Genomic DNA, 22,761 nt, shown 5'->3' on the forward strand with positions numbered 1-22,761 from the left:
ACAAAAAAAAAAAGACTTACATTGATAAATAAGTTGAAGAAAATGCATGTAGCTCATGAACAACGTTTGTTAACTGTAAATTGTATTAATGATGATACATTTTTTAAATTTCAGCCATAGAACAGATTTTTAAATGTTGCTCTTTGTTTTCAAATGTCTAAATGGCTTAGTCCTGCCATATCTTAGTGAATGGCTCTCCTAATTTGTTCCTGCCAGAGAGATGAGGTCCACAAATCTGCAGCTTTTAAATATACAAAGAACTCACCTCAAACTCAAGGTGTTCAAGCTTTTACTATGGCTGCTCCCAAGTTATGGAACAATTTGCCACTAAACATTAGAACCGCACTGTCTCTTAACCTTTTTAAATCGTTTCTGAACATTCACTTTATTGCTCTAGACTTATGTAGAAAAAGATTCAGTTGTAGTCATCTGGACTTTGTTTTTAGGAAACTTAAAACTTAAAACCAGATGACTACAACTGATTGTTTTTCCACAACAGAACACATTGTTTCTGGACTTATGTACAGTTTGTATGAGCTAATTCTTGTCTTTGCATTGTAATTAATTATTCCACGTCACTCGTGTGAGAAGCACTTTGGGCACAACAGGTTGTTGTAAATGCTATACAAGCATGTTTGAACTTTAACCTTTAAGAAATGCTTAAGATACTTCACTCAACAAGTGGAATATGTGTTTCTTTTGAACTACTACAAACAAAGTCAATTAGCAATGTCTTAATAATGAGTTTTAGCATTGAAATAGATTGGTTACATTGCTTACAACTAAAGTTTTGCATCCAATCAATACAATACATTTTCAACTGTCCCTTTAACTAATGGCAATATTTACCAAATCAAGAGCAGAAAATAAGTATGCTAATTAGAAACACTATGTTCAATAAAACCAAATGCAACAAAGCAACACATTAATCCTCATCAAATTCCAAAAGTTTAAACCAGGCATTCACTGAGCGTTTGCCTCCTTTATTACAGTTCTGCTTTTGTCTCAAAGTTAATTACCCACATGAGCGATAATGAGTGAAGAAACACACCACACAAAGACATAATATAATTCAAATTACACTTGTCTCTTTTCTTGATCTTTATGTCAAAATAACATGAGGGAATCATCACTCATCCTCATGTAAGCCCTGTAAAAGTCCATGCTTAAAACCATGCTTAAACCTCGTCTGACCCTTGTTTTTGAACCCTGCTGACGGGGGATAGAGAATAGGGGGAGGACAATCTGCCTTGAGGGACTATTTATGTCCAGATTATTTGAAAACAAATGTAACTATTTATAGCTACTTTCTACCATATGTGTTGTATTAGCTGTCACGAAGAACAATGTGTGTTCTTCTGATCCTTCAAAGGCGCTTGTTTTCTTCATCCTGTTAACATGCTTTTGTGATCAAGCAAAAGGTTAGGGATTAGAGGTCATCATCATTTGTAGCTAACACTGTACTTATTCTAAGACTGACATAGAAGACTGGGACTCCTCACAACTTGATTCAGACAGCTCGCTTCACCATGCAGGCACTTGTGTTCCATTCAAATGCCTCAATGTACCTCGGCCCCCCGGAGAACCCTCCTCTCTCCCGTTCGGGCTACATGCTCCTCGCCGTCATCATGGCGCTTTTCTCGGGACCGGCCATCGTGCTCAACGCAACAGTGATCATCGTGTCCCTGATGCACAAGCAGCTGAGGCAGCCACTCAACTACGCTCTGGTGAACATTGCAGTGGCTGACCTGGGCACTGCTCTGATGGGGGGCATCCCCACGGTGATCACCAATGCCTACGGATACTTCTCTCTCGGGCGGACTGGCTGTGTGCTGGAGGGCTTCATGGTGGCTTTGTGTGGTAGGTGCAGAAGGGCATGCAGCAGTGTATTTATTAATGGTTTCATGGTAACACTTTCTAATAATTACACTTTTAAGGCTTAATAAATACTCAATTAATACCCTAACTCCTGACCCAAGCAACTAATTAAGTAGTTATTTAGCCTAAATCTGTCTTTGTTCATTTTCCAAATTGGAAAAAGACGGCAACATATTTGATAATATAAATAATACATAATATACAATCATATTCCCTTTCTTTTACTGAAAAGTAGTAGTAGTCAAATAGACTTTAAAGAACAGGGTAATAATTCTACACTGTTTGTATGGACAACATCATTCTATGGCTCAGAAGTTGTTTGAGAGCTTTTGAGATGTTAAAAAACAAGAAGATCTAATTTGCAAAGAGGGAGACAACGATTAATGTGGACAGTGTGAACAAACCTTTATGTTGATCTATGGTGAATAATCTAGGATAGGATATATTCTAACCACAATGAGCAATGACTACTTGTTATAACATGTTCTAGGCTGAGATGAATATATATTTTTTTTTAAAGTTTACTTCTAGTGGCTAATTTTTGACAGAAATTTGGTAACCATCATAAAGTGAAGAATTGGAGTGAAGAATTACAACATTCAAACATGGGTTTGCAACAAAACTTAAAGCACCTGAAACAAAAAAAACAATCAAATGACATATATTCAGTTTCATAAACCAGTTGTTTAATTCAATATTTTTAGTTATACGCTTTTGTTAATTAAAATTGGCAAGACACAACAACAAAAAATATCAGAGAAAATTGGCCAACAGAGTATAATTAAAATGCTTACAAAAGTTCCACTACCTATAACTTTTCTAGTAGTTTTTAACAAAACTTGTGGAGTTGATACAGAACAAATAATTAAACAAGTCATCATCTGGGGTTCATAAGTTTGGTTATTTCTTTCAAAAACTCTGAATCTTCTACGAAGTTATAGGCCATCAGCATCATTTAATATTCATCTTTAAGTTTGTTTTCATTTCTTAATAATTTCCATCTGTTTCTTGTCTTTAGGCATTACGTCGCTCTGCACAGTGGCTCTGATTGCAGTGGAGAGGATGTTTGTGGTCTGTAAACCTCTGGGACGCGTTTCCTTTGATAAAAAGCACGCGCTGGGAGGAATTGCCCTGGCTTGGCTGTGGTCTTTTGCTTGGAACTTGCCTCCTCTGTTTGGATGGGGCAGATTAGAGCTGGAAGGAGTTGGGACATCCTGTGCTCCAGACTGGCACAACACAGACCCCAGCAACGTCTCCTATATCCTGTCGTACTTTGCTGTATGCTTTGCTGTTCCCTTTACAATCATACTGCTGTCATATGGGAAATTGTTATGGACTCTACACAAGGTTAGCAAATTAGCTCAAATCATACTTTATTCTCTCGTTTTATTATTTTGCCATACAATTTAGTCTTGGTTAATGTCCTTGTTTAATCCTGATCTAAGCCTTTTTTCTATCTCTGATCAGTCCTGGATTATGTGTTGATTTACTGTGTTTAAGGCTCACATTTTTCCTGGTTTACAGTGACATTAAAGGGGACATATTATGCTAAAGGGCTTGAACAGTTTTTCCTCATCATTGGTTGACTCAAAGATGTATTTTGATTCCTGCGTGTTTGAATAATCCTGTATTGTCCTGTAACTGAGATTCGAAAGCTCAGAAAAGGCCAGTTTTTACCCACACCCTATTCCTGCCAACATCCTTGTATTGTTGCTAATTCATATATTTAATTCCAACCCGAGTGACACATGAGAACGTTTCTATTACTAAGCCGTTTTATATCAACATTGCGGTTTTCAATGAACAACATGTAAAATGAGGATCAACTTCAGTTACGAGTTCAATACCAAGTACTTGAAAGAAGCGCATATGTCTCCTTTAAGGCATTATTCATACAATTTGGTCCTGGTTTAGTTGTTAACCGAGGACTAGTCATGAATTGAGATTATGATTACCGGTTCATGAATATATTGTTTGTTTCAGTTGTGAATTTTCATTGTTATTTTTGTCTCCAGGTGTCAAAGATGGACGGTGTAGCGGGAGGTGCAGTAGCCAAAAGTGAGGCTCGTGTGGCTTACATGGTGGTTCTGATGGTCATGACATTTTTGTTGAGCTGGATGCCTTATGCCACACTTGCTTTGGTCGTGGTATTCCACCCTACTGTGCAAATTTCCCCTCTGGTTGGGACGATTCCGGTTTACCTGGCCAAAAGCAGCACTGTCTACAACCCAATCATCTACATTTACCTCAACAAACAGGTACGTCATTGGCACAGTATAAAGTACTGTTGAGTGCAGCTTGTAGTAAAAGTGGTTTAACTCTATCGAGCTGTGAGCACCATCTAGTGGTAACTAATATACAGCTCTTGAAAAACATTGCATTATTATTATTATGTACTGTATACATACTGTACATGATTGTATTTTTTTGAGCATTGGATTTCGTCAAATGTAAAAAAGCAAACCTAACAAAAAACAATAAGCAGCACTCGATGTATTTGCATTGTAATTATGAGAAACATTTACAAGTCGATAAACCATCTAGGGTCAGTTTTGTGGTCACTTAATTTGATGAACACAATTATGACTCTTTGGTGGATCAAATTAACTTGATCTGAGTGAATCTGTAGAAGCCCTGCAACTAACAGTCCATTTGTCCTGAAAGTACACGTGACAAACATCTTTGCACAGTCAATACAGTTTTAATAACGTATAAAGTCTTATTAGAATGCTTTCCTCTTCTCGTTGCAGTTTCGTAAGTATGCAGTTCCTTTCCTGCTGTGTCGTCCTTGGCAGGTAGAGGATGAGGAAGCATCTGAGACAACTACTGTCTCCAAAGTGTCTCCGGCCTAAACTTCTTCAAAAGTCAAACCACTGTAAAGTAGTCTGAACACTGTGTACTATTGTAGATGTACAATGTGTACAGGTCTATTTATTATAATTATGTAGTGTTTCAATTAAATCACATCAGATTAATTTTACCTTAAGTCATTTAATGATAAAACAATAACAAATAAAATGATTGAAATAGACAAACTTAAATTAAAAATACAAAAATGTGATAATAAAAAAACTATAGAATTATAGTAAAACATTTGCTACTGAGATAAATTATGTTTTCCAATTAAAAAACTTAAGGAAACAATTTCAAGTAGAGATTATCATGGGTCTTTCCACATGTTTGTACATAATTTACATAAGAGTCTTGATTACACAGCGATGAGAACATGAATTGTTTGAATTGTAATTAAAAAAATATGATGAGCAAATCAATGTGTCTCTGTAAACTCTTTCTTTTTTTTCTGGAAACAAAGGGACAGTGCACCTTTATTTTTTTAAATACTCTTTCACTTCCAGCATTTTCAGATGAGTTGTCAATGACAATTATAGATTCCACTAATCCACAGTCACAAAAAATACAAAATTGTATCACCTTGATACATGAATCTTAGAAAAAGGAAAAAACAAAGCACTATACAGTTACTTGTGCAAAGACAAACAGCTATGTGCTAATATTAAAGTTTATATCATTGGTAGAAACCAAATATTTATTTTCTTCTCAGGAATCCCTGACTTGAGGTAAAAGTAAGTTATTTTCTCTTTAGTTTTACACTTTAAAAGTTTACAAAATAATGCATATCTTAAGTTCATCAGCACTGTATTTGCTACGAATAGTACAATGTGCCTGTGCATTGGTCCTTTTATGACAGTCATCAACAAAAGGACAAAACATGTTTAACTCACAAACAATTCAAAGAGCCCTTTCAATGTGCACACAAAATGGAAAACTATTGATTCATGACATTAATCAGGATGTACCTCTCCTGTGTATTTTAAATACTTCATAACAATTGACCTCTTTGCTATTATTTACTGAAATATCAATTTCAGTTCATGCAGTCCAGTAACTTGACCAATACAAGATGAAAAAAGGATGTCTTTGTCCTCTGGTGGGTCCATCTGTTATTCTTTAAAGCTCCCAACACAAACTGTCTTCAAAAAGCTCTTGTGGGACGATTTGACAAACAGAATGATATGTGGTCACCGTGGCCCAACGAGGTATACAGGCCGACTGAGGGAGAAGGGTGTTGGCTAATATTGCTGGCACAAGAACAAAATCTTGTACTCTTCCTAAAATACTCTGTGTGGGACACCTACACACCTGTCAGGACACTCTAAATGGAAATTAAATTTGATCACCAGGAATAAGTGGAAATCCCAGCACATGTTGTAGTTAACTTTTCTTTGTCCATTGAGCTTTTTCGTCTTCCAGCATCAAATAGAAATGAATGGGGGACTGGTAAAAACAAAATAAAGCAAACAACAAAAAAGCAGCTTTGATAATTGCACAATGCTTTTAAAATGAATGTGCATACTCAGCTATAAAAGTTTATTATAAATTAAATAAAAAGCACTGCGTCAATCAGCCTGGCCTCCCGAATGACCTTGACCTCATGCAACAGTTTCTAGGAAGAACCTAATATATATATTTGTATTACACCCTTAGCATCTTAGCATTAGGGCTGCAAAAATGAATCATTATAATCGTGACAAGTCGACTGTTAAAATAATTATCAATCGCAGCCCCAAGTAGCATATTGCAGTGGTGCTGTGATATTTTAACACAAGTTGACGCATATTCACATAAAAATAAAAGGTAAATTTGTATACCCTCTAAAAGAAAACCTATATATATATTTATTTTTTTCCGAATTACAGGAGTTACTTGGGACCATATTGCTGATATTTAAAATTATACATAATCACAAAATATAGATCTCTTTACAAAGTTGTTGTATAATAAATACAGTGTACAGCATGTCAACTATGAAATATTAATCAGGCTATTCTAAAATTGAAAATAACCTGCCTTCTAGTGCATTTTTACAAATGCGTTGTCACTTTAAAAGTACATATCTCAAGTTGAAAAATCCCATAATTAGGATGGCCATGTCCTGCATTATCTAATATAACTCTAGTGGAGCTTTTACTGTTACCTAGAAATAATAAAGTGGGGTCAGCTATAACTAAGAGGGAGATATGCCTTTCTACACTTGCATTGAAAACTTGCATGATAAACCAAACCTTAGTTAAGTGACTGAGGTAATGACATCATACATCGGATTGTCATCACCCTTTGAGACCACCCTGTATGCCCCTCAGCTATTGGCCCAGGTCTCTCACTGCGTCAGTCAGTATCCCCTCGTCCTAATGGCAGCAGGGAGCGCCCCATCCAGGCCAAGGCTTCAGGGTTAAACCCTGCGCTACAACCTTCTTTCGGCAGAGAACAGGTGAACACAATGTTTCTTATCTTTATGCCTTTCTCCTCTGTTGTAAAGGCACTTCTTTTGGTTAGAGCCAACAGATGCATTTGTATTTAACTGATTCTGAAAAAAGTTTTAAATGTTTCAGCAGCCACTGCTATAAAGTGGTGATACAGATCATCTCATCTGCCAGGTCCTCCTCATAGCGAGCACGGGGCTCGGCCTCTGGCTCCTCGTCGCTGTAGCTGGCTGCATTGTCCGGCAGGTCATAGTCCCTGGGGTTCAATATGGGAAACACACTGACCCCATTGACACCCGGTGCCATGCCTCCGTTCAGCAAGTGACTGGCCGCACTCTCCATCTCATCTATTGTCATTTCACATGCATCTGCAATCTCATGCTTTGTGGCAGCCACAAAATTAGGATCCTTGGCAAATCTCCCAAGACCTTCTGATATCAAAACCTAATATAAATAAAGATGAAAAAAATACATTATTTTATCTTGCAAACAATGTGTTTACATATCCTAAAACAATTATTGCAAAATGACTTACCGCCTCGACAAGGCTGGTGGCGCTGCCCCTCTTCTGGTGGTACTGGCTGTGGTACTCCGGTGGCACTTGGAGGTGAAGTGGTGAGTAGATTCTCTGGGAGAACTCTGGGTCGTCTGTGTACCAGGAGCTCTTTCGGACAGACACCTGGCTGCTGGCTACGCTCTCCCTGTGAGGGTTGTCCACACGAATCAGGGGAGTGTAGTAGGGGGACTGCTCTTTACTGGCCGGGGTGGTGGGGGGTGTGGCCCAGGAGCGAGTGGAGCGGGTTGGGGAGAGACGATGGGCTCTGCTGGAGTCCAATCCTGCTACAGCCATGACCTGTCGCAAAAACATGATTACAGTTACAAACACGTTCAAATGTGCAATTGTGTGTATACAGTTGTGCTGTACCTGGTGCTGCATAAGGTGCAGTGGTAACGCAGTGCGCTGATGTGGAAGCTCATCCTGACTGCTCTGCCTGCGCAGACACTCAAAGTTGAAAGATGGTCTTCTGTGACCTAAATTACAGAATTACAGAATTAAAACTCTCTTTAATACAGAGTATAAACACGACCACATCCTCCCATGGCAAAGAGAGATACATTGTGTCATTCATACATCACCTTGAGGTGTGGCAGGAAGCAGCCGTCTCTTTGGGGATCGTCGTGAATCACAGTAAAGGGGCTGTTCATCATCGTCATAGTAACTGTCTGGGTGATGGTAGCCTTTTGGAGTTTCATATTCAGCATCACTATTTTGATATCTGTCAGCAACAGAAGAATTATAATCTTTATAAATGTGCCTTATATTTCATTTAACAACAACCGCTCACCTGTCCCCTGTGTCATCTTCATAAAACTCCTCTCCGCTGTAGTACTCCCCTGACAAACGGTCCTCGTCAAACTCCTCTTCCCTCCGGATCGTCGGATGGCGCTTTTCTCCACCCTGAGACCTGCAGGTGAGGTGGATATTTAGGTCAGAGAACATGCAGTGTTTTGTGTAAAACTAAAAGAAGAATACAGTCATGCACTGCCATGCAGATGGAAGCCTGCAGGGGGCATCGGTGCAACATACTATACAAGACGCTCAGGTGCAAAACTCCCTAACCAGAATATAATATATATATTTGTTTTCAGTGCGGTCAGAATGGTACATAATTCATCCAACAAACTCTAGGACTACTAATGCAAATAGCCTTAATAGTTTTATTTCAGCATGTTAGGGCTACACATGCAAACTGCAGGCCATCTGCCATATGCTGGTCACGCCCTTTACTTATATAGCTTTGACATAACTGTGTCATAACAGCATCGGAGAACAAATGGCTGGCCAGCATATGATCACAAGCACTGACTAAGAATGGCTAGAGCCAAAATAAAACAGATAAGCATACACATATCTCTCTATTACTGCTGTCAAACCTAAAACAACATACCGAACATAGGTCTCATAGTAGCGCCTTCTGTTCCAGAGAGCAAAGGGATGTTCAAGAGAAAGCAGAGGTTAGGAGAGAGAAAGGGACGAAGACACAGAGATGATAATGGAGAAGGCAGGACATATATATCATACAGTATATGAGACATATACAGCATTATTATATATGTGAGAGGGAGAGAGAATGAGATGTGGTAATACATAGACTACAACAGCTGACAATTCAATTTCTTCCTTTTCAGATAAGGAACTCACTAAACCCATTTGTCTTTTAAGTGAAGTGCAACTGATTGGCCTTTAAAGAAACAATAAACCAGTGCTGGAGACGCTGCATAATCTGTAGACAACAGTGTGGAAAAAAAGAGAGAAAAGATGTCAGCATTTAACTTGAATGTAGTTTAGTTCAAGGAAAGTAGTAATCCTCATCTTTTTTGCTCTAAAAACACAGAATTGTATCCCCCAGTAAATTTAACTACACTATGAACTAAGAAAGATTTGGCAGATGGAATGAGTTCATATACAGCAACATAAATAAACCACTGTATTATGGCAAGGCACAGCAAGTCAAGTTTATTTGTAGAGCACAATTCGTACAAAAGACAATTCAAGTGCTTCAAATATATTACTATATATATATATATATATATATATATATATATATATATATATAATGTATAATATTATTATATGATATTAGAGTACCTTTGTCCCTGTGGAGTCTTCTCATAGTAGTTGGGCCTCAGACCGGGATAGCCATTGGGAGGCACGTGCTCATAGTAGCGATGGTGCCCGTTGGGGAGGCTGGACACATTGGCATTGTTCAGATTGATGTTGGTGGATTTGGGGGATTTGCCGTAAGAGTTGTTGTGGTGCCGATGGTGGTGGTGGTGGTGGTGGTTGGGGTGGGCCATAGCATTGGCCCGGGACAGTCTGCCCACGGGCTCCTCCATGTGGGCGTAGTGGGGCGGGGGCTGCACCTGTAGGGGGCGCTGTGTAGCGTTGGTTTGAGGCACGTTGGATCGTCGATGGTGGCCGTTCATTAGGTGGTTACTGAAAAGTCCGCCGTTGCGCTGTAAAAATATAGATAGAAAAAAAAAAGTAAAATCACCTGTATTATCATAACAGCGCAGAGCAGTTTCATTGATGTTAAGGCTGATGGTTTATTTAGCAAAATAGTATGAGCAAAATATGTTTATGATGGTTTATGATGTATGTCAGCTCACTATTCTTTGTGTTTTTTGAAAATGAGAAAAAACATGCAGTGGGTCACAAAACGTTGATTACACCATTCATAGCTACTATAATGTGTTGTATCTTATTCCTGTATAGTTTATTACCATTAAAAAGTCCAATGAATTCATACATATAGAGGACTTAGCTTCGACCATAGATTTCCCTGTCGGGTAAAATTGAATTCATTACCCTATAAACCTCCTCGTCTTCCTCTGGGATAAAGTCTACTAGTTCATCATCCTGCAGATCACATGAAATGGCTCGTCGAATTTCAGGCCCAATATCATGAAGAGTGCGAAGGCCAGCCTGTAACCATGAACAGAATATCTAAGCGCTTGTCCGGGACCTTGGTCTCACAGCTCACAGTATAAAATGTGACAGAGACAGGTACACACACCTCTCTGTGGTGCTGTACATTTACATTAAGGACACACGGTGACAATGAGAACAGACACACGAATGTGCAACCGGCTGCACTCAGTGTTGAGCTCAAATGATTTGTGTGGCTAAGGTTTGTTTTACAAAATCTTCACTCATTTAGCTTTCTCTGGATAGGTCTATTGTCAACATAATTAGCAACACAAAAGACTGTGATATAAACAAATTAAAATCTAGTGAGTAATTCTGATAAAAAATATATGGCCTGTATGCCATATATTCAAATTTAATTTTTTATGGTTTTATGAATTGTTGGATGGGCAGATGCAGAGGAAACATCTACATAATATGGACATGATGACACACACTTAACATCAACACCTGTGATTACAGACACCAAAATCTTACTGGAGACATTTTATTTACAGTAGAGTCATACATTAGACCGACATCATGAATGTCCTGCTGGTTATAAACCATAACATTAGAAATGTTATCTAAATGAGACGCACGTTAGACAGATGTGGCTACAGTCTTTGTCTCTCACAAAGCAGAGACACTCACCTGCAGAGCGATGGCTGTGCTGTTCTGGGTCGGGTGTTCACCCACTAGGCCTTCCTCTTTACGTTTCTTGAATTTCCTAAAGTAGTCCTGTATCAGGAAAGTGGCATAGAACTTCCCCACGGTTACCTCATCATCTGAGTGAACAGACCACACAAACGCTTCCTGTGTCAGCAGGTGACGACACACAGTTTCTTGATGTCATCGGCATAAAACTACTAAAATACAACTAATAGAATGACTGCGATATCACTCTAAATATTATCCATTCAGCTGAATGGAGTACATACTGTACCTCAATACTGGAAAAACAAACAGATGTCTATAGTACAATTTCTCACATTATAACTGATTAAACCTGCAGACACAACACATTTCTGTGTCATCTTCTTCAATGATAAAATCTACTGATGAAGATGAGGAAATGAGCAAATGTCATTTGACAATAATTTAAATAAGTACAACTAAAAATAAAATGTTTTTGATTTGGGTTGCCAATCATTTTTGCGACTTACTGACAAATATCAATGTATTATTTATACTAGTAATGGTATACTTCATCAAAACAGCACGGAAAGCAAGCAAGCAAGCAGATTAGTTGTTCTTATAAGCCTTTTGTGGGAGCTCAAATAATGCTGTACTATTGCAATTTTCTTAACAAGAATCATTCTGAAGCAGGGGTCTGAATCACTGGTTCAAGCAAAGGCTGGGGACAGAGATTGAGATCGCAGACAGAGACAACACTAGTTCCATGCCACCCCCCTAAAACAGAACTGCTTCAGAATATTCGGAAGAGCTTCAGCCAGTTGGTAACAGAGCAATTGAGGTACAAGTGGTAGAGGGATTTGGGACAGATCAGAGGCACAGAGTAAAACTGCTTATCTCTACATGGCCATGCAACAGCCCAGCCGACAGTGGCCTTCAGCGTCCAGGGCTCAAGAGAAACATGGACAAGACACACAGGTGAGAGTAAACAACGACAATGAAGGCATAGAATCCAGACAATACAATCAATCCTAAATTACATTGTTATTAAACTTACAATTACTGTCAATGATAAAGGTAAAAAACAGCAATTGCATATGTGATTATTTCTTTTATGTTGACATTGCACTAACCACCAGCAGGAGGTACTACTTGATCCAACAACTTCATGCTTGTCCTTTTCCAGATTTTCTTAATGACAGCCCGCAGTTCTTCATTGGCCTGCTCCAGATTACCTACAATACAAGATCTCAGATATTATTTTTGTTATGAATCTTTTCACTGTGCCACATGATAAGAGCATTTGTTTAATCCAGAATGTACCACATTTACCGTCAGTTTTGATCTTGAGGGCTGTTCTCACCAGAGCAAACAGAGTAGCATTGAACATAACGGTGCCGTCGCTGTTGAGGGGCATGTTCATGGCTACCAACCTCTGCAAAAACAGAACAATGTAATAATGAAATGCATTATAATGGTATAAGATAGATATAATAAGAACAATTTGATAGATTGAGAACCTTGCAGGCCACTCTGTGAGGACAGAGTTTTCCAAAACCAAGAGGCGGCTGGATACGACGCAGAAGAGTCACAACATCTAGATGTTTGATCCTGCCCCTATTTGTGATATTTCAGACATTAACAATGTATGCTTAATAATAAATGCTTTTTTATTGTATTAATGATAAAATGCAATATTGCTCTAAAATAGTTAATAACAAAAATAGGTTAACTAACTTCCTGTTCCTTCATTGAAAGATTTTCACTTACTTGTTTATTGTTGAAAAATCGCTATATGACGATTTTGAACACTACATCTAGGTTATGACCCTGAGTCAGCATTTTTTAACGAATCGCAAGTAAGTACAGATAAGTAGGTGAGGATAGGGGGTAGGTGAAAACAGATTGCAGCCTCGAATGCAGGACGATACATGAACACTAATACATACATAAATCTATTGGAAATACAATTTAGAGTATGCTGATGGTGCTTGAAAGCTTGAAAGTTGATGTTATATAATATGTCTCTTTTAAATAAAACTAACAATTGGAATCAAAACACTTACTTTGCCTCGGGGTCGTACTCTGACCAGATCCTTTTGAACTCATCCAGATGGTGTGGACCAAGAATGGACCAATCACGTGTTAGATAATCAAAGTTGTCCATGATGACAGCCACAAACAAGTTGATAATCTGAAGGAAGAAGAAGCAAAAATATAGTATAGTATAATGCAGGAAATGTTCATTGATTAAAGTATGTGTGTACCAGAAAAGCGCAGAGCATGTAAAAGCTGATAAAGTAAATTATAGCAAAGCCACTGCCACAGGTCATCTCTTCACCAGGATTATAGTCAGATTCCGGGTCACACAGTTTCCCGGGCAAACAGGCTAACATGATGTCCTGCCAGGCCTCTCCAGTGGCACACCTGGACAAACACATTACATATTCAACAACAGGCATGTAACAATAACACATTTTGAAGTGTGATATTTTACCACAGAAAATATTACGATAAACGATCAAATGGAAGACCACTTTATGCCACTAATAATCCTAAAGCAGGATAAACCCAGTCAACCATTTCCAAATTGAACCATGATAAAACACACAGCTTTAAGAGGAATAGTTATGTTCCACCCTTTGCACACTTCCCCAATCGACTGGAGCTCACCTGAAGAGGAGCAGTACGGCCTGAGGGAAGGTCTGGAAGTTGTTGTTTCTGTTTATTTGAGTGCCATCGACCATAGCTATCTTTCCAAAAACCTGAAAGAACCGTATAGTTTGTATATCATCATAAAGGAAAAATCACTAAATATAACCGTTCATGTTGTTCTAGTCTGTGATAGCATGTTTGGGGAAATATCAAATTGTTTCTCTTTGCAATTTATGTTAATTTATAGTTCACACTTATATGTTCAACACATCTAGGAGCAATGAAATTTAAAAGAAGGCTAAAATATCTATTGCTCAATTTATACTAGAAGCAGTTTGTGGAGGTCTAATGTACAGGCTTAAAAAGTTAGACCACTTGGAGATGGAATATTTTGTTGTTATATAAGTAATCGTAGCCTTTTATTGAGCATTAATTACTATTGTCCCTTTTTCTTTCCATTCTGATTATTCTCGCGGCCTTACACTGTGTGGCATGATTGAATTTACAAGTTACAGACCTGCATCCCAATTACAGCGTAGATAAAGAACAGCATGGCAATCAGAAGAGCAACATATGGCAAAGCCTTTGGGCAAAAACAAACAAAATGTTCACATGAGTACATTCACTTTTAATTACAAGCTAAATTGATTAAAAACAAACTTGGCTCTTACCTGGAAGGATTTGATAAAAGTCCAAAGCAAAGTGCGGATTCCTTCTCCTCTGCTGAGCAGCTTCACCAGCCTCATGACTCGAAACAATCGGAAGAAAGTGATGGAGATGCGGGCGCTGTCCTCGGTGTTCTGTGAAAGACAGCAGCAGAGTCAGAAAGACCTTCCTTACATGCACAGCTTTACCAAGAGAACCTGAGCGTGCGTTCAGATGGAGGGGCCCAAAGACTGTAGAAACATATGGGCCAATGAGACTCCACAGTTTTAATATTGTATTACAACAGCTTTGATTAAACTCATGTAAATATTGAGTACACTACACAATCTTATATCTAGATTTGTTAAAATGATTTGAATTTAGCAGTTTTGACCTATATATTTCTTTACCTAAAAAAAGTACATTATTTCTTATTTCAAGAATTCAAACCCTATGCCAATCGCGTGATGAAATACTATTGGCAAGTAAACCAATAAAAAATGCCATGAAGTTATAAAGGCAGAAGAATATAACCTAGTCAGTAAGACTCAACTCAAAATTAATATTCCAAATTCAAATCGTTTTAACCAATGCCAGATATCCATTGGCTGTGTAATAGTGTGGAAGCAGCTGATATGTTTCTGTTGTCCATCAAATGCACTGTCAGGGTTCATTGTACCTAAAGGGGAGGAAGCAAGGAGGCAGGCATGCTGGAGAAATGTTGCTCTATTTGACAGTGCATATCTGCACAAGCATGGCCCTTCAGTCCAGAGTCACTGCATGCGGAGTCACAGTGGGACCCCCCCAGACCCAGATGCAGGGCCCACCCATGGGTAACTGCCCCACTTAGGGATGGAGGCAGAGACCATGTTTTCTGTGTCAACAATGCAAACGTGAGGAGCGGCCCAACACTCCCCTAATCTCACTGGACACAACGTCACGTTTGAGCGACACACTGTTCTTAGAAATAACTGCAAACAGTAGGAAAAGTAAACAAAAAGTGAAATAAGTTCAAACAGATGAGTAACAAAAGAAAATGGAAAACTTTTCATGAATAATGTTAGTAAAAGATTAAATCATAAAAACAGGGGGATAGAACAAAAGAAAACAAAGATCTAAAATGGCGTTGCCCTAACAGGGGGCTAGACATCTTACCCCCATCTCATCCAACTGAGGAGTCTCCGTTGGCTTTAAAATCAAAGACTCGGTTAATGACTTTTACTCACAGCCCATTGGACAAAGGGCTACACATGTGATGTTTACCAAAGCTATGGTAATGTTAGTGGGGTCTTAGGCAGTAAGTTCAGACAGAGACAGAACAAAGTCACTACAGCTCAATTAACAGCACACGATTCTTATTCACTATAACATGGACAGACATTTACAAACATTTCAATTATGTTATCACTTTAAATTACTATTACCACTTTAGCTTATTACTTGTATGTATTACTATGTAATACTTTCAAGACAATTAACTAAAGGTTTACAGCTTAGACTGACAACATGAATTAGTTTAATTACTACATGACATATAGGACACAACTTTATCACTGCCCCAATGTAATGTGGACAACATGGATAATGGTGTATGTCTGTTTCACTAAAGATGCAACATTAACTATCAACTGTCTGATGATGTAATAAACATAGTATGTGTGATGTAATGGCTTAAAAAAATGTATATTGTATTTGGTTACAGTCCCTTTTTAAAAAATGCTACTCACAGTAAACTTCAAATCCATAAACTGTACAGAAACGTACCAAAGCCAACCAGCTTCAGAGTTTCTAGTTCAAGAAGTTTCGCATTCAAGAATTGTCAAATTAATATGGAAATTATGCCGTAAAATTAGCAGGAGGTTCTATAGGTATTCTTGGCCAAAGCACTGGCAAAACATGCGTTGTTTAAAATGCTGCTGGGAGGTGCTGCATATGCAAGAAATGACAAGGAGCCACTGGTGGAGTTATAGCATTAGAGCGACTCATGCATGCCAGTCATGCCCTGCAACGAAAACTGCAGCAGGGCGATCTCCCAATCACAAAAAGAGGAAAGAGAAGGAGCCAGAGTCCGGTCTGAACTCAACTGGAAAGAGAGGAGTGCAGACAGGTTCATGCAGCTGCCTGTGACTACACACCTGCACTACAATGAGCTCCTTTAGAGCTTTAAGAGCTCACTACAAGAAGACAAACAAAACACACATCACTCACATGACAAGATCAGCACAGAACCTGGTGGCCTGAATACACCTTTTTTCATGGTATACATGTATTTTCAGTTTATTACACTGTTTAATGAGTGAAGAATGAATTCAAGTGTTTAACCTTGTATTTTTCATTGACACATTTTGTGTAAACCTAAATTAAGCAAAGTAATTATACAACAACACGTCAATCAGAATTTCTGTAGTGAAAATAGTGAATTGCCCTGATCTTGATTGACAGCTCATTACTATGGCAGTAAACCTCTAACCATTTCATTTGAGATCACCATGGATGATGTAATTTACATTATCATGTTTTACTTAAACTGTACAATTGAAAAGCAGAGTTTTGTTTGTTTGGGAAAATTTAAATTTAGAGATAAATGCAAAATCTGAGCTCTGAGCTCCAGGGCCATTGTGTCTGGAAGTAAAGGTGAGGAGAAAGAGCAGGCTTCACAGAACACAGTGGACATGACTGACCGGAGGGGCATGGAGCGGGTGGCCAAGCGCCATCTGTGGGGGGCAGACATGAGGCATGTTAGGTGATGGACCAGCATGCAATGTGGAGGATGCATGCAATCTACTATTATCAGACAGCAAGCAACATTCAACTTGTGTCAGATTACATATTAAGGAAAATAAATGTGATCCAGTTTTTGAGACAAATTTACAACACAAACATGCAATTCAATAAATGAAGGATTGGTCAAAGCAAAAAGCATGCTTCCATAAGAACATGCACACAATGTAATACTGTACAACAAAAGAGGTAAATACTGAATACTATAATATAATAATATATATAATATAATAATATAATACTAAATACTGAAATACTGTAATATGGGGCAGTAAATGTGTAAAACACATAACACCAACAACAGATTAGCTACACATCTATTGTAGGATGTGGTTAGTGTAAACCCATGCAGACAAAAGATTCACAAACAGAGAAAGAATAAAATCATGAGGAAGAGGTCCAGAAAACAGCACTGCAGCTCAGACAATGGAGCCCTCATGAGGAGAAACATGGCTCAGAAAATAGCCTCTACTAGATTTACAGTGTAGACAGTGCCCGCATACTCTTACAGCAGCTATGGGCAATTAAGAGAAAGAATTGAAGTTTGGTATCCATTTCTACATTAAAGGGGTCCTAAAGATAAAGTTGTTGTCAACAGAAGCACACATCACAACATGTTAGTTCTTTGCCATACTTGCCTCTACAAGTTTCTATGGAAATAAAAATAAACGATATTGTAATTAGACCATGTTACAAATGAGTGTCATCAGCACTTTGCCTTTATTAAAGAGATTATTTCTAATTAGGGGTGGGAGATATTGATACAAAAAATATTTTGATCCTTGAGGATATTCAGACGATATTTTAACAGTGCATCAGGAATGAGCTAAACGTCCCAGTAAATGTTTTGGTTGAGGTTGAAGTATTGTACAAAACATTAAAATGAAAATTAACCAGAAAAGGACAGAAATATCACTTTACCCTACTTTGGATGATTATTCTAAAAATGTATACACAATTTATTTTTAGGAGCTTTAATTGTAGACAAAATACTTAATATTGTAATCTCGCATATCTCAGAAACATCGATTGCAATATTATAATTTTTTGTTATATCTCCGACCTCTATTTCAAATACATTATGATAAACATTTGATTTTTTTGAAAGACAATCGTAACACATTGAGAAAAGAGAGGAGCACAGACTCCAAGACATGAGTAATGTGTCAAACTGAAGCTTTGCATAATAAGCCAATGGAAAATATAATTTTAGGCATGCAGCAAAATTAGCAATTATAGCGATTCCATATATACATAAAGAACAATAATAGTATAGTTTAGCAATGAAAAGGCTACATTGGCTTATATGAAAGACTTCGGTTCAGCTCGAAAACCATAGAAATGATATACTTACATTGACCTCTGTAATAGCAATATCGACGACGCTACCGACTACAATTAAGGCATCAAATGTGTTCCAAGCATCAGCAAAATAGTGCTGTTTAGGTGTGGTGTATCATGAAGGATGTCAAAAGAGGAAGAAAGGGAGTCGGGGGAAAAAGAGAAAAGACAGATAAAGGGGTTAAATGAAATGGCAGGGGGAAAAGTTGACATTAGCAGAGGAGAAACAGAAGCTACAGGTGCTTAAGCCAGTTAGTGCAGAGTAGGGTGAGGTCAGAGAGCCAAGAGCCGAACACCAGCGAGTATTTACTTACATCAATTTCACTGAGAACAATGTCTACTATGCTGCCAATCACAACCAGCGCGTCGAAAACATTCCAGGCGTCTCCGAAATAGCCCTGAGTGGCGTTGAGTAAGTGGCGGGCAAATAGTAAGGTTTCTTTTAATATTCAAATTGAAATGCACACTTGTGGATACTTAAAACTACAACAACAGCCCCTTCAGCAAAGAGAGCGCATGATTACAGCGCTCTGACGCTGAAGTGCAAAGATTTAACCAAAGTCAAACAAAGTCAGGTTTTGAGGACATGCAAAAACACTGCAGCTCTGCACCCCACACTGTCTCTTACAAGCATCCTGTCCTTCTTCTGAACACAGAGCTGTCAGCATTAAGAGGGAACACTCATCGTTTAGTACACAGAAAATGACTGTGAGGCTGTGCAGTACTGTGCAAATGTCGCCACTAGGGCTGGGCAATTGATCCAATCGAGATCTAATTATTTAAAATGGTCAGCTTGTGGCTTTTTAATCAAGAGGTCTCCAGCCAATCTTGTGTCAGTAAAAGCGTGTGGATTAGAATAGAGGTCAGATGTTGCAGGAATTAATTGGACTTTTTGTGCATAATGCCACCGATTATGTCTGTCGTGTCTCGTACGCCCATGAAATTGTTTGGATAAGAAAGCAGAAATTGTAATCGAGCGATATGAGGGAAATAATATATTTAGAATTTGTGCCATATCGCCCAGGCCTGCTCTCAACTAAGATTTATTTAATGACAACGAAATAATACAGTGTAAGAATTTCAAGAAAGGCCAGAATTGGGACAGTGACAAAAAAAGTACATTTTGGTCTAGATCCATTGGTTTGGACACTATTTCATAAACAGAAGAAACATTTGTAGAAGATTTGCACTTATTACTACTACTTACTGTTCTGTATTGGCGTTTGTTACTCAAATGAAAGACCGTTTACACATGAACTGTAAGATATTCTTGTCAATGTCTTAACACAATAATCAGATTTTAATACAGCCTTCTACTTAGACACTGTACTGGTGTGCGATAGCCTTGTCTTGGCTCTCAGTACTTCGACATCAGACTTTTGCACAGTACCATGAATAAAATATTGAACAAAATGCTAACATACAGCACACTGACTTACCCTGGGCTTGAAAGCGATGAGTTTGAGAACCATTTCAACAGTAAAGACAGTAGTGAAAACCATGTTGAGTATGTCCATGACGTAGTTAAAAAGTGCAGATTGGCCATAATGCTACAATAAGCACAAAGTAAATGACAATAAACTTGAAATAATCCTTTGAACATTGATCAAAACCCGCTGCAGAGACTCACCTGCACGGCCAGACAGAGCGTGTTGAGCATAATGAGCACAAACATGATGTACTCAAACCCAGTGGAGTTGACCACGTACCAGAACTTGTACTGGTACGGGTTTTTGGGAATGTACCTTCTCAACGGCCGAGCTTTCAGAGCATACTCCACACACTGACGCTGCACAGACAGACAAGAACAGCTCAGGTGAAAACTGTGTCTATATATAGTATCTAATTGTACAGTAAGTAGAGGTGGGCAATATATCCAAATGTAGATAATATTGTGAATGTTGTTATGATTGTTTATAATTTTAAAAAATGTGATTCATTTGAAAGACAATTCACATTTGTATGATGATTAAACTTCAATGTATACATTTAAAGACGTCGGATGTCGGATTGACATGATATCAACCGAATATTTTTAACCATACTAACCGAATATACAAAATTTAGATATTCATTTGTGTCAATATCGCCCACCCCTAAAGAATATAAACTTCTTAAAAGTAAAAACAAAAGTAGTGGTAGTTTAATTTGAAAGCTGCTTATCGTATTGCCATGCACACACACCTAGTAAAATTAGCAGCAACTATTACTACTACCACGACTGGTATTTCTCCTGTACCTACTTCTACCACTACAACCAATACTAGAACTAATACTACCATCACTACTTCTACTTCTAGAACTGCACCCAAACACTGACAGGACCTTTGGGTTGTCACGTGAGCAAGCCACCCACTTTGCCGCAAAGGTAGAAAATATACTTTTACTTATGTTAACACTTTCAAAATTGAGTAAAAGTAACATTTTGTTCTCCAAAAACATGCGTAGAACTCAATGGTACATTTTATCCTAAAAAGAGCTTATTTTTTCTGTTATAATTGAGTCAAATTTAGAGAGAGTGATGAGTCTAAATATCTAAATAATCTCAATATCACAGTTTCCAGTCAATTTTCTAACCTGGTTCTTGTCGAGTTCACAGTTTTTATATTCTTTCTCTCCTTGCTCCTGAAACGTGACGATAACAAAACCGACAAAGATGTTCATCATGAAGAAGGCGATAATGATGATGTAGATGATGAAGAAGATGGAGATCTCCACGCGGTAGTTGTAAATGGGGCCCATGTTCTCGCGATTGGAGTCAATGGCTTTGTACAGCAACCTGAGGCAGTACAGAGAAGAGCTCAGGGAGGTTCATAGTGACAAGATTGAACAAATAAATGAATCACTCTGTCTTACGCTGGCCAGCCTTCGAAGGTGGACACGGTGAACAGAGCCATCATGGCCATCAGGACGTTGTCAAAGTTAAAGTCACTGTTGTGCCACACACGTCTGTGCACACTGGGCTGGTTCACATCGCCGTCCTTGTACACGATGTAGGCGCCTCTGCAATCATGAAGTATAAGCATCATTGTTGCGGGAATTTAAATGCAGGGTTGAGGGATTAGGAAACTCACTTGCACTCTATGGGGATGGACTTGGCTTCATCTGAGCAGCGATAAAACTTCCCCTAAAGGCAAAATGTAACAATTATAATTTCAAAGACACACTTTAATACTCACAACTATTTTACTTTACTGACCTTGAAGAGTTGAACGCCAATGCAAGCGAACATAAACTGAAGTAAAGTGGTTACAATCATGATGTTTCCGATGGTTCGAATGGCCACAAACACACACTGCACGACATGCTGCAGAACAAAGACAGAGTGTGTCATTGAGACACAGTTAAATCACATCACAAGTAAGAGTGATGTGACGCACCTTCAAGCCTTTGGCTCGGTTGATAGCCCTCAGGGGCCTCAGGACTCGAAGCACTCTCAGGATCTTCACAACAGAAATGGCAGAGGACCTGAAAACAAATGTGTCTTAGTCATGTGTCAAGTCGCTGTGAAAATCACGGTAAATTCAAAATAATTCTTGTTATTTGCTAAAAGTGTATAATGCACCCATAAACCCAGCATATGCATTGTTTCATTTCAGTCAGGACTGGAGCGTGTTCTCGGAGGGCGGCCACCAGAGGGCAGTCAAGATCATACAGCTTATCTTGTGCATATCTGTTGTTACATTTCACATTAGCCATCTACAAGGACATTTATGAAGAGCAAAGGGCAGATAAAGTGTATTTGATAACTGAATGAGTCCCAGTGTGAGCAAAGATGGGAAATGCAATGTAATGTCAGTTTACAGTTAAAACAAAACTCAAAAGGTCCACACCACATCCTTTCAATATGGGAAAAGCTTAAACCAGTTTATTAACTCACTGAATGCCGAAAGACACGAGGGACACGCCCACCACCAACAGGTCGAGGAGGTTGAAGTAATTCCTACAGAAGGCTCCTTTATGAAGAAAAGCCCCGTATGTGGTCATCTGAGGAGAACAGGCATGTTATAGAAATACATCATGAAAGCCCACAGTCACACAAACAACACATAATCTAACTGTAAATGTCTGATC

The 22,761-nt window shown here is 38.5% G+C and overlaps 2 protein-coding genes across 9 annotated transcripts in view; one reads left to right on the top strand and one right to left on the bottom strand.

The window, feature by feature from the left end:
- The first annotated feature begins 1,473 nt into the window (after window positions 1–1,473).
- LOC140365788 (parapinopsin-like) lies at window positions 1,474–5,132 on the top strand. Its single transcript, XM_072452348.1, has 4 exons — window positions 1,474–1,860; window positions 2,897–3,225; window positions 3,894–4,136; window positions 4,629–5,132. The coding sequence occupies exons 1-4, from the start codon at window positions 1,530–1,532 to the stop codon at window positions 4,728–4,730; spliced, it is 1,005 nt and encodes a 334-aa protein (XP_072308449.1). The 5' UTR covers window positions 1,474–1,529; the 3' UTR covers window positions 4,731–5,132.
- Window positions 5,133–5,167: 35 nt separating this feature from the next.
- cacna1da (calcium channel, voltage-dependent, L type, alpha 1D subunit, a) overlaps window positions 5,168–22,761 on the bottom strand; it is a 44,345-nt gene continuing 26,751 nt past the window's right edge. For 3 of the 8 annotated variants that reach the window (XM_072452345.1, XM_072452341.1, XM_072452340.1), the window contains 27 exons: window positions 22,568–22,674; window positions 22,068–22,155; window positions 21,887–21,994; window positions 21,762–21,814; window positions 21,544–21,690; window positions 21,265–21,466; window positions 20,318–20,476; window positions 20,127–20,237; window positions 18,701–18,784; window positions 15,721–15,753; window positions 14,592–14,720; window positions 14,438–14,503; window positions 13,939–14,030; window positions 13,533–13,692; window positions 13,332–13,459; window positions 12,786–12,882; window positions 12,598–12,700; window positions 12,399–12,500; window positions 11,284–11,417; window positions 10,531–10,647; window positions 9,811–10,178; window positions 9,110–9,136; window positions 8,507–8,626; window positions 8,298–8,437; window positions 8,086–8,192; window positions 7,696–8,013; window positions 5,168–7,604 (listed from right to left, as the gene is read on the bottom strand). In XM_072452345.1, coding sequence (XP_072308446.1) covers window positions 7,299–7,604; window positions 7,696–8,013; window positions 8,086–8,192; window positions 8,298–8,437; window positions 8,507–8,626; window positions 9,110–9,136; window positions 9,811–10,178; window positions 10,531–10,647; window positions 11,284–11,417; window positions 12,399–12,500; window positions 12,598–12,700; window positions 12,786–12,882; window positions 13,332–13,459; window positions 13,533–13,692; window positions 13,939–14,030; window positions 14,438–14,503; window positions 14,592–14,720; window positions 15,721–15,753; window positions 18,701–18,784; window positions 20,127–20,237; window positions 20,318–20,476; window positions 21,265–21,466; window positions 21,544–21,690; window positions 21,762–21,814; window positions 21,887–21,994; window positions 22,068–22,155; window positions 22,568–22,674 — 3,606 coding nt within the window. In that variant the 3' untranslated portion in view covers window positions 5,168–7,298. Of the gene's footprint in view, window positions 7,605–7,695; window positions 8,014–8,085; window positions 8,193–8,297; window positions 8,438–8,506; window positions 8,627–9,109; window positions 9,137–9,810; window positions 10,179–10,530; window positions 10,648–11,283; window positions 11,418–12,398; window positions 12,501–12,597; window positions 12,701–12,785; window positions 12,883–13,331; window positions 13,460–13,532; window positions 13,693–13,938; window positions 14,031–14,437; window positions 14,504–14,591; window positions 14,721–15,720; window positions 15,754–18,700; window positions 18,785–19,001; window positions 19,086–20,126; window positions 20,238–20,317; window positions 20,477–21,264; window positions 21,467–21,543; window positions 21,691–21,761; window positions 21,815–21,886; window positions 21,995–22,067; window positions 22,156–22,567; window positions 22,675–22,761 lie in introns of all 8 variants that reach the window. The other 5 variants (XM_072452346.1, XM_072452343.1, XM_072452347.1 and 2 more) reach the window with 4 other exon arrangements.

The sequence above is a fragment of the Eucyclogobius newberryi genome, unplaced genomic scaffold, assembly GCF_026437365.1.
Source record: "Eucyclogobius newberryi isolate DKJ021-1_F unplaced genomic scaffold, fEucNew1.0.hap1 SCAF_19, whole genome shotgun sequence".
In the NCBI taxonomy this organism is placed as follows: domain Eukaryota; kingdom Metazoa; phylum Chordata; class Actinopteri; order Gobiiformes; family Gobiidae; genus Eucyclogobius; species Eucyclogobius newberryi.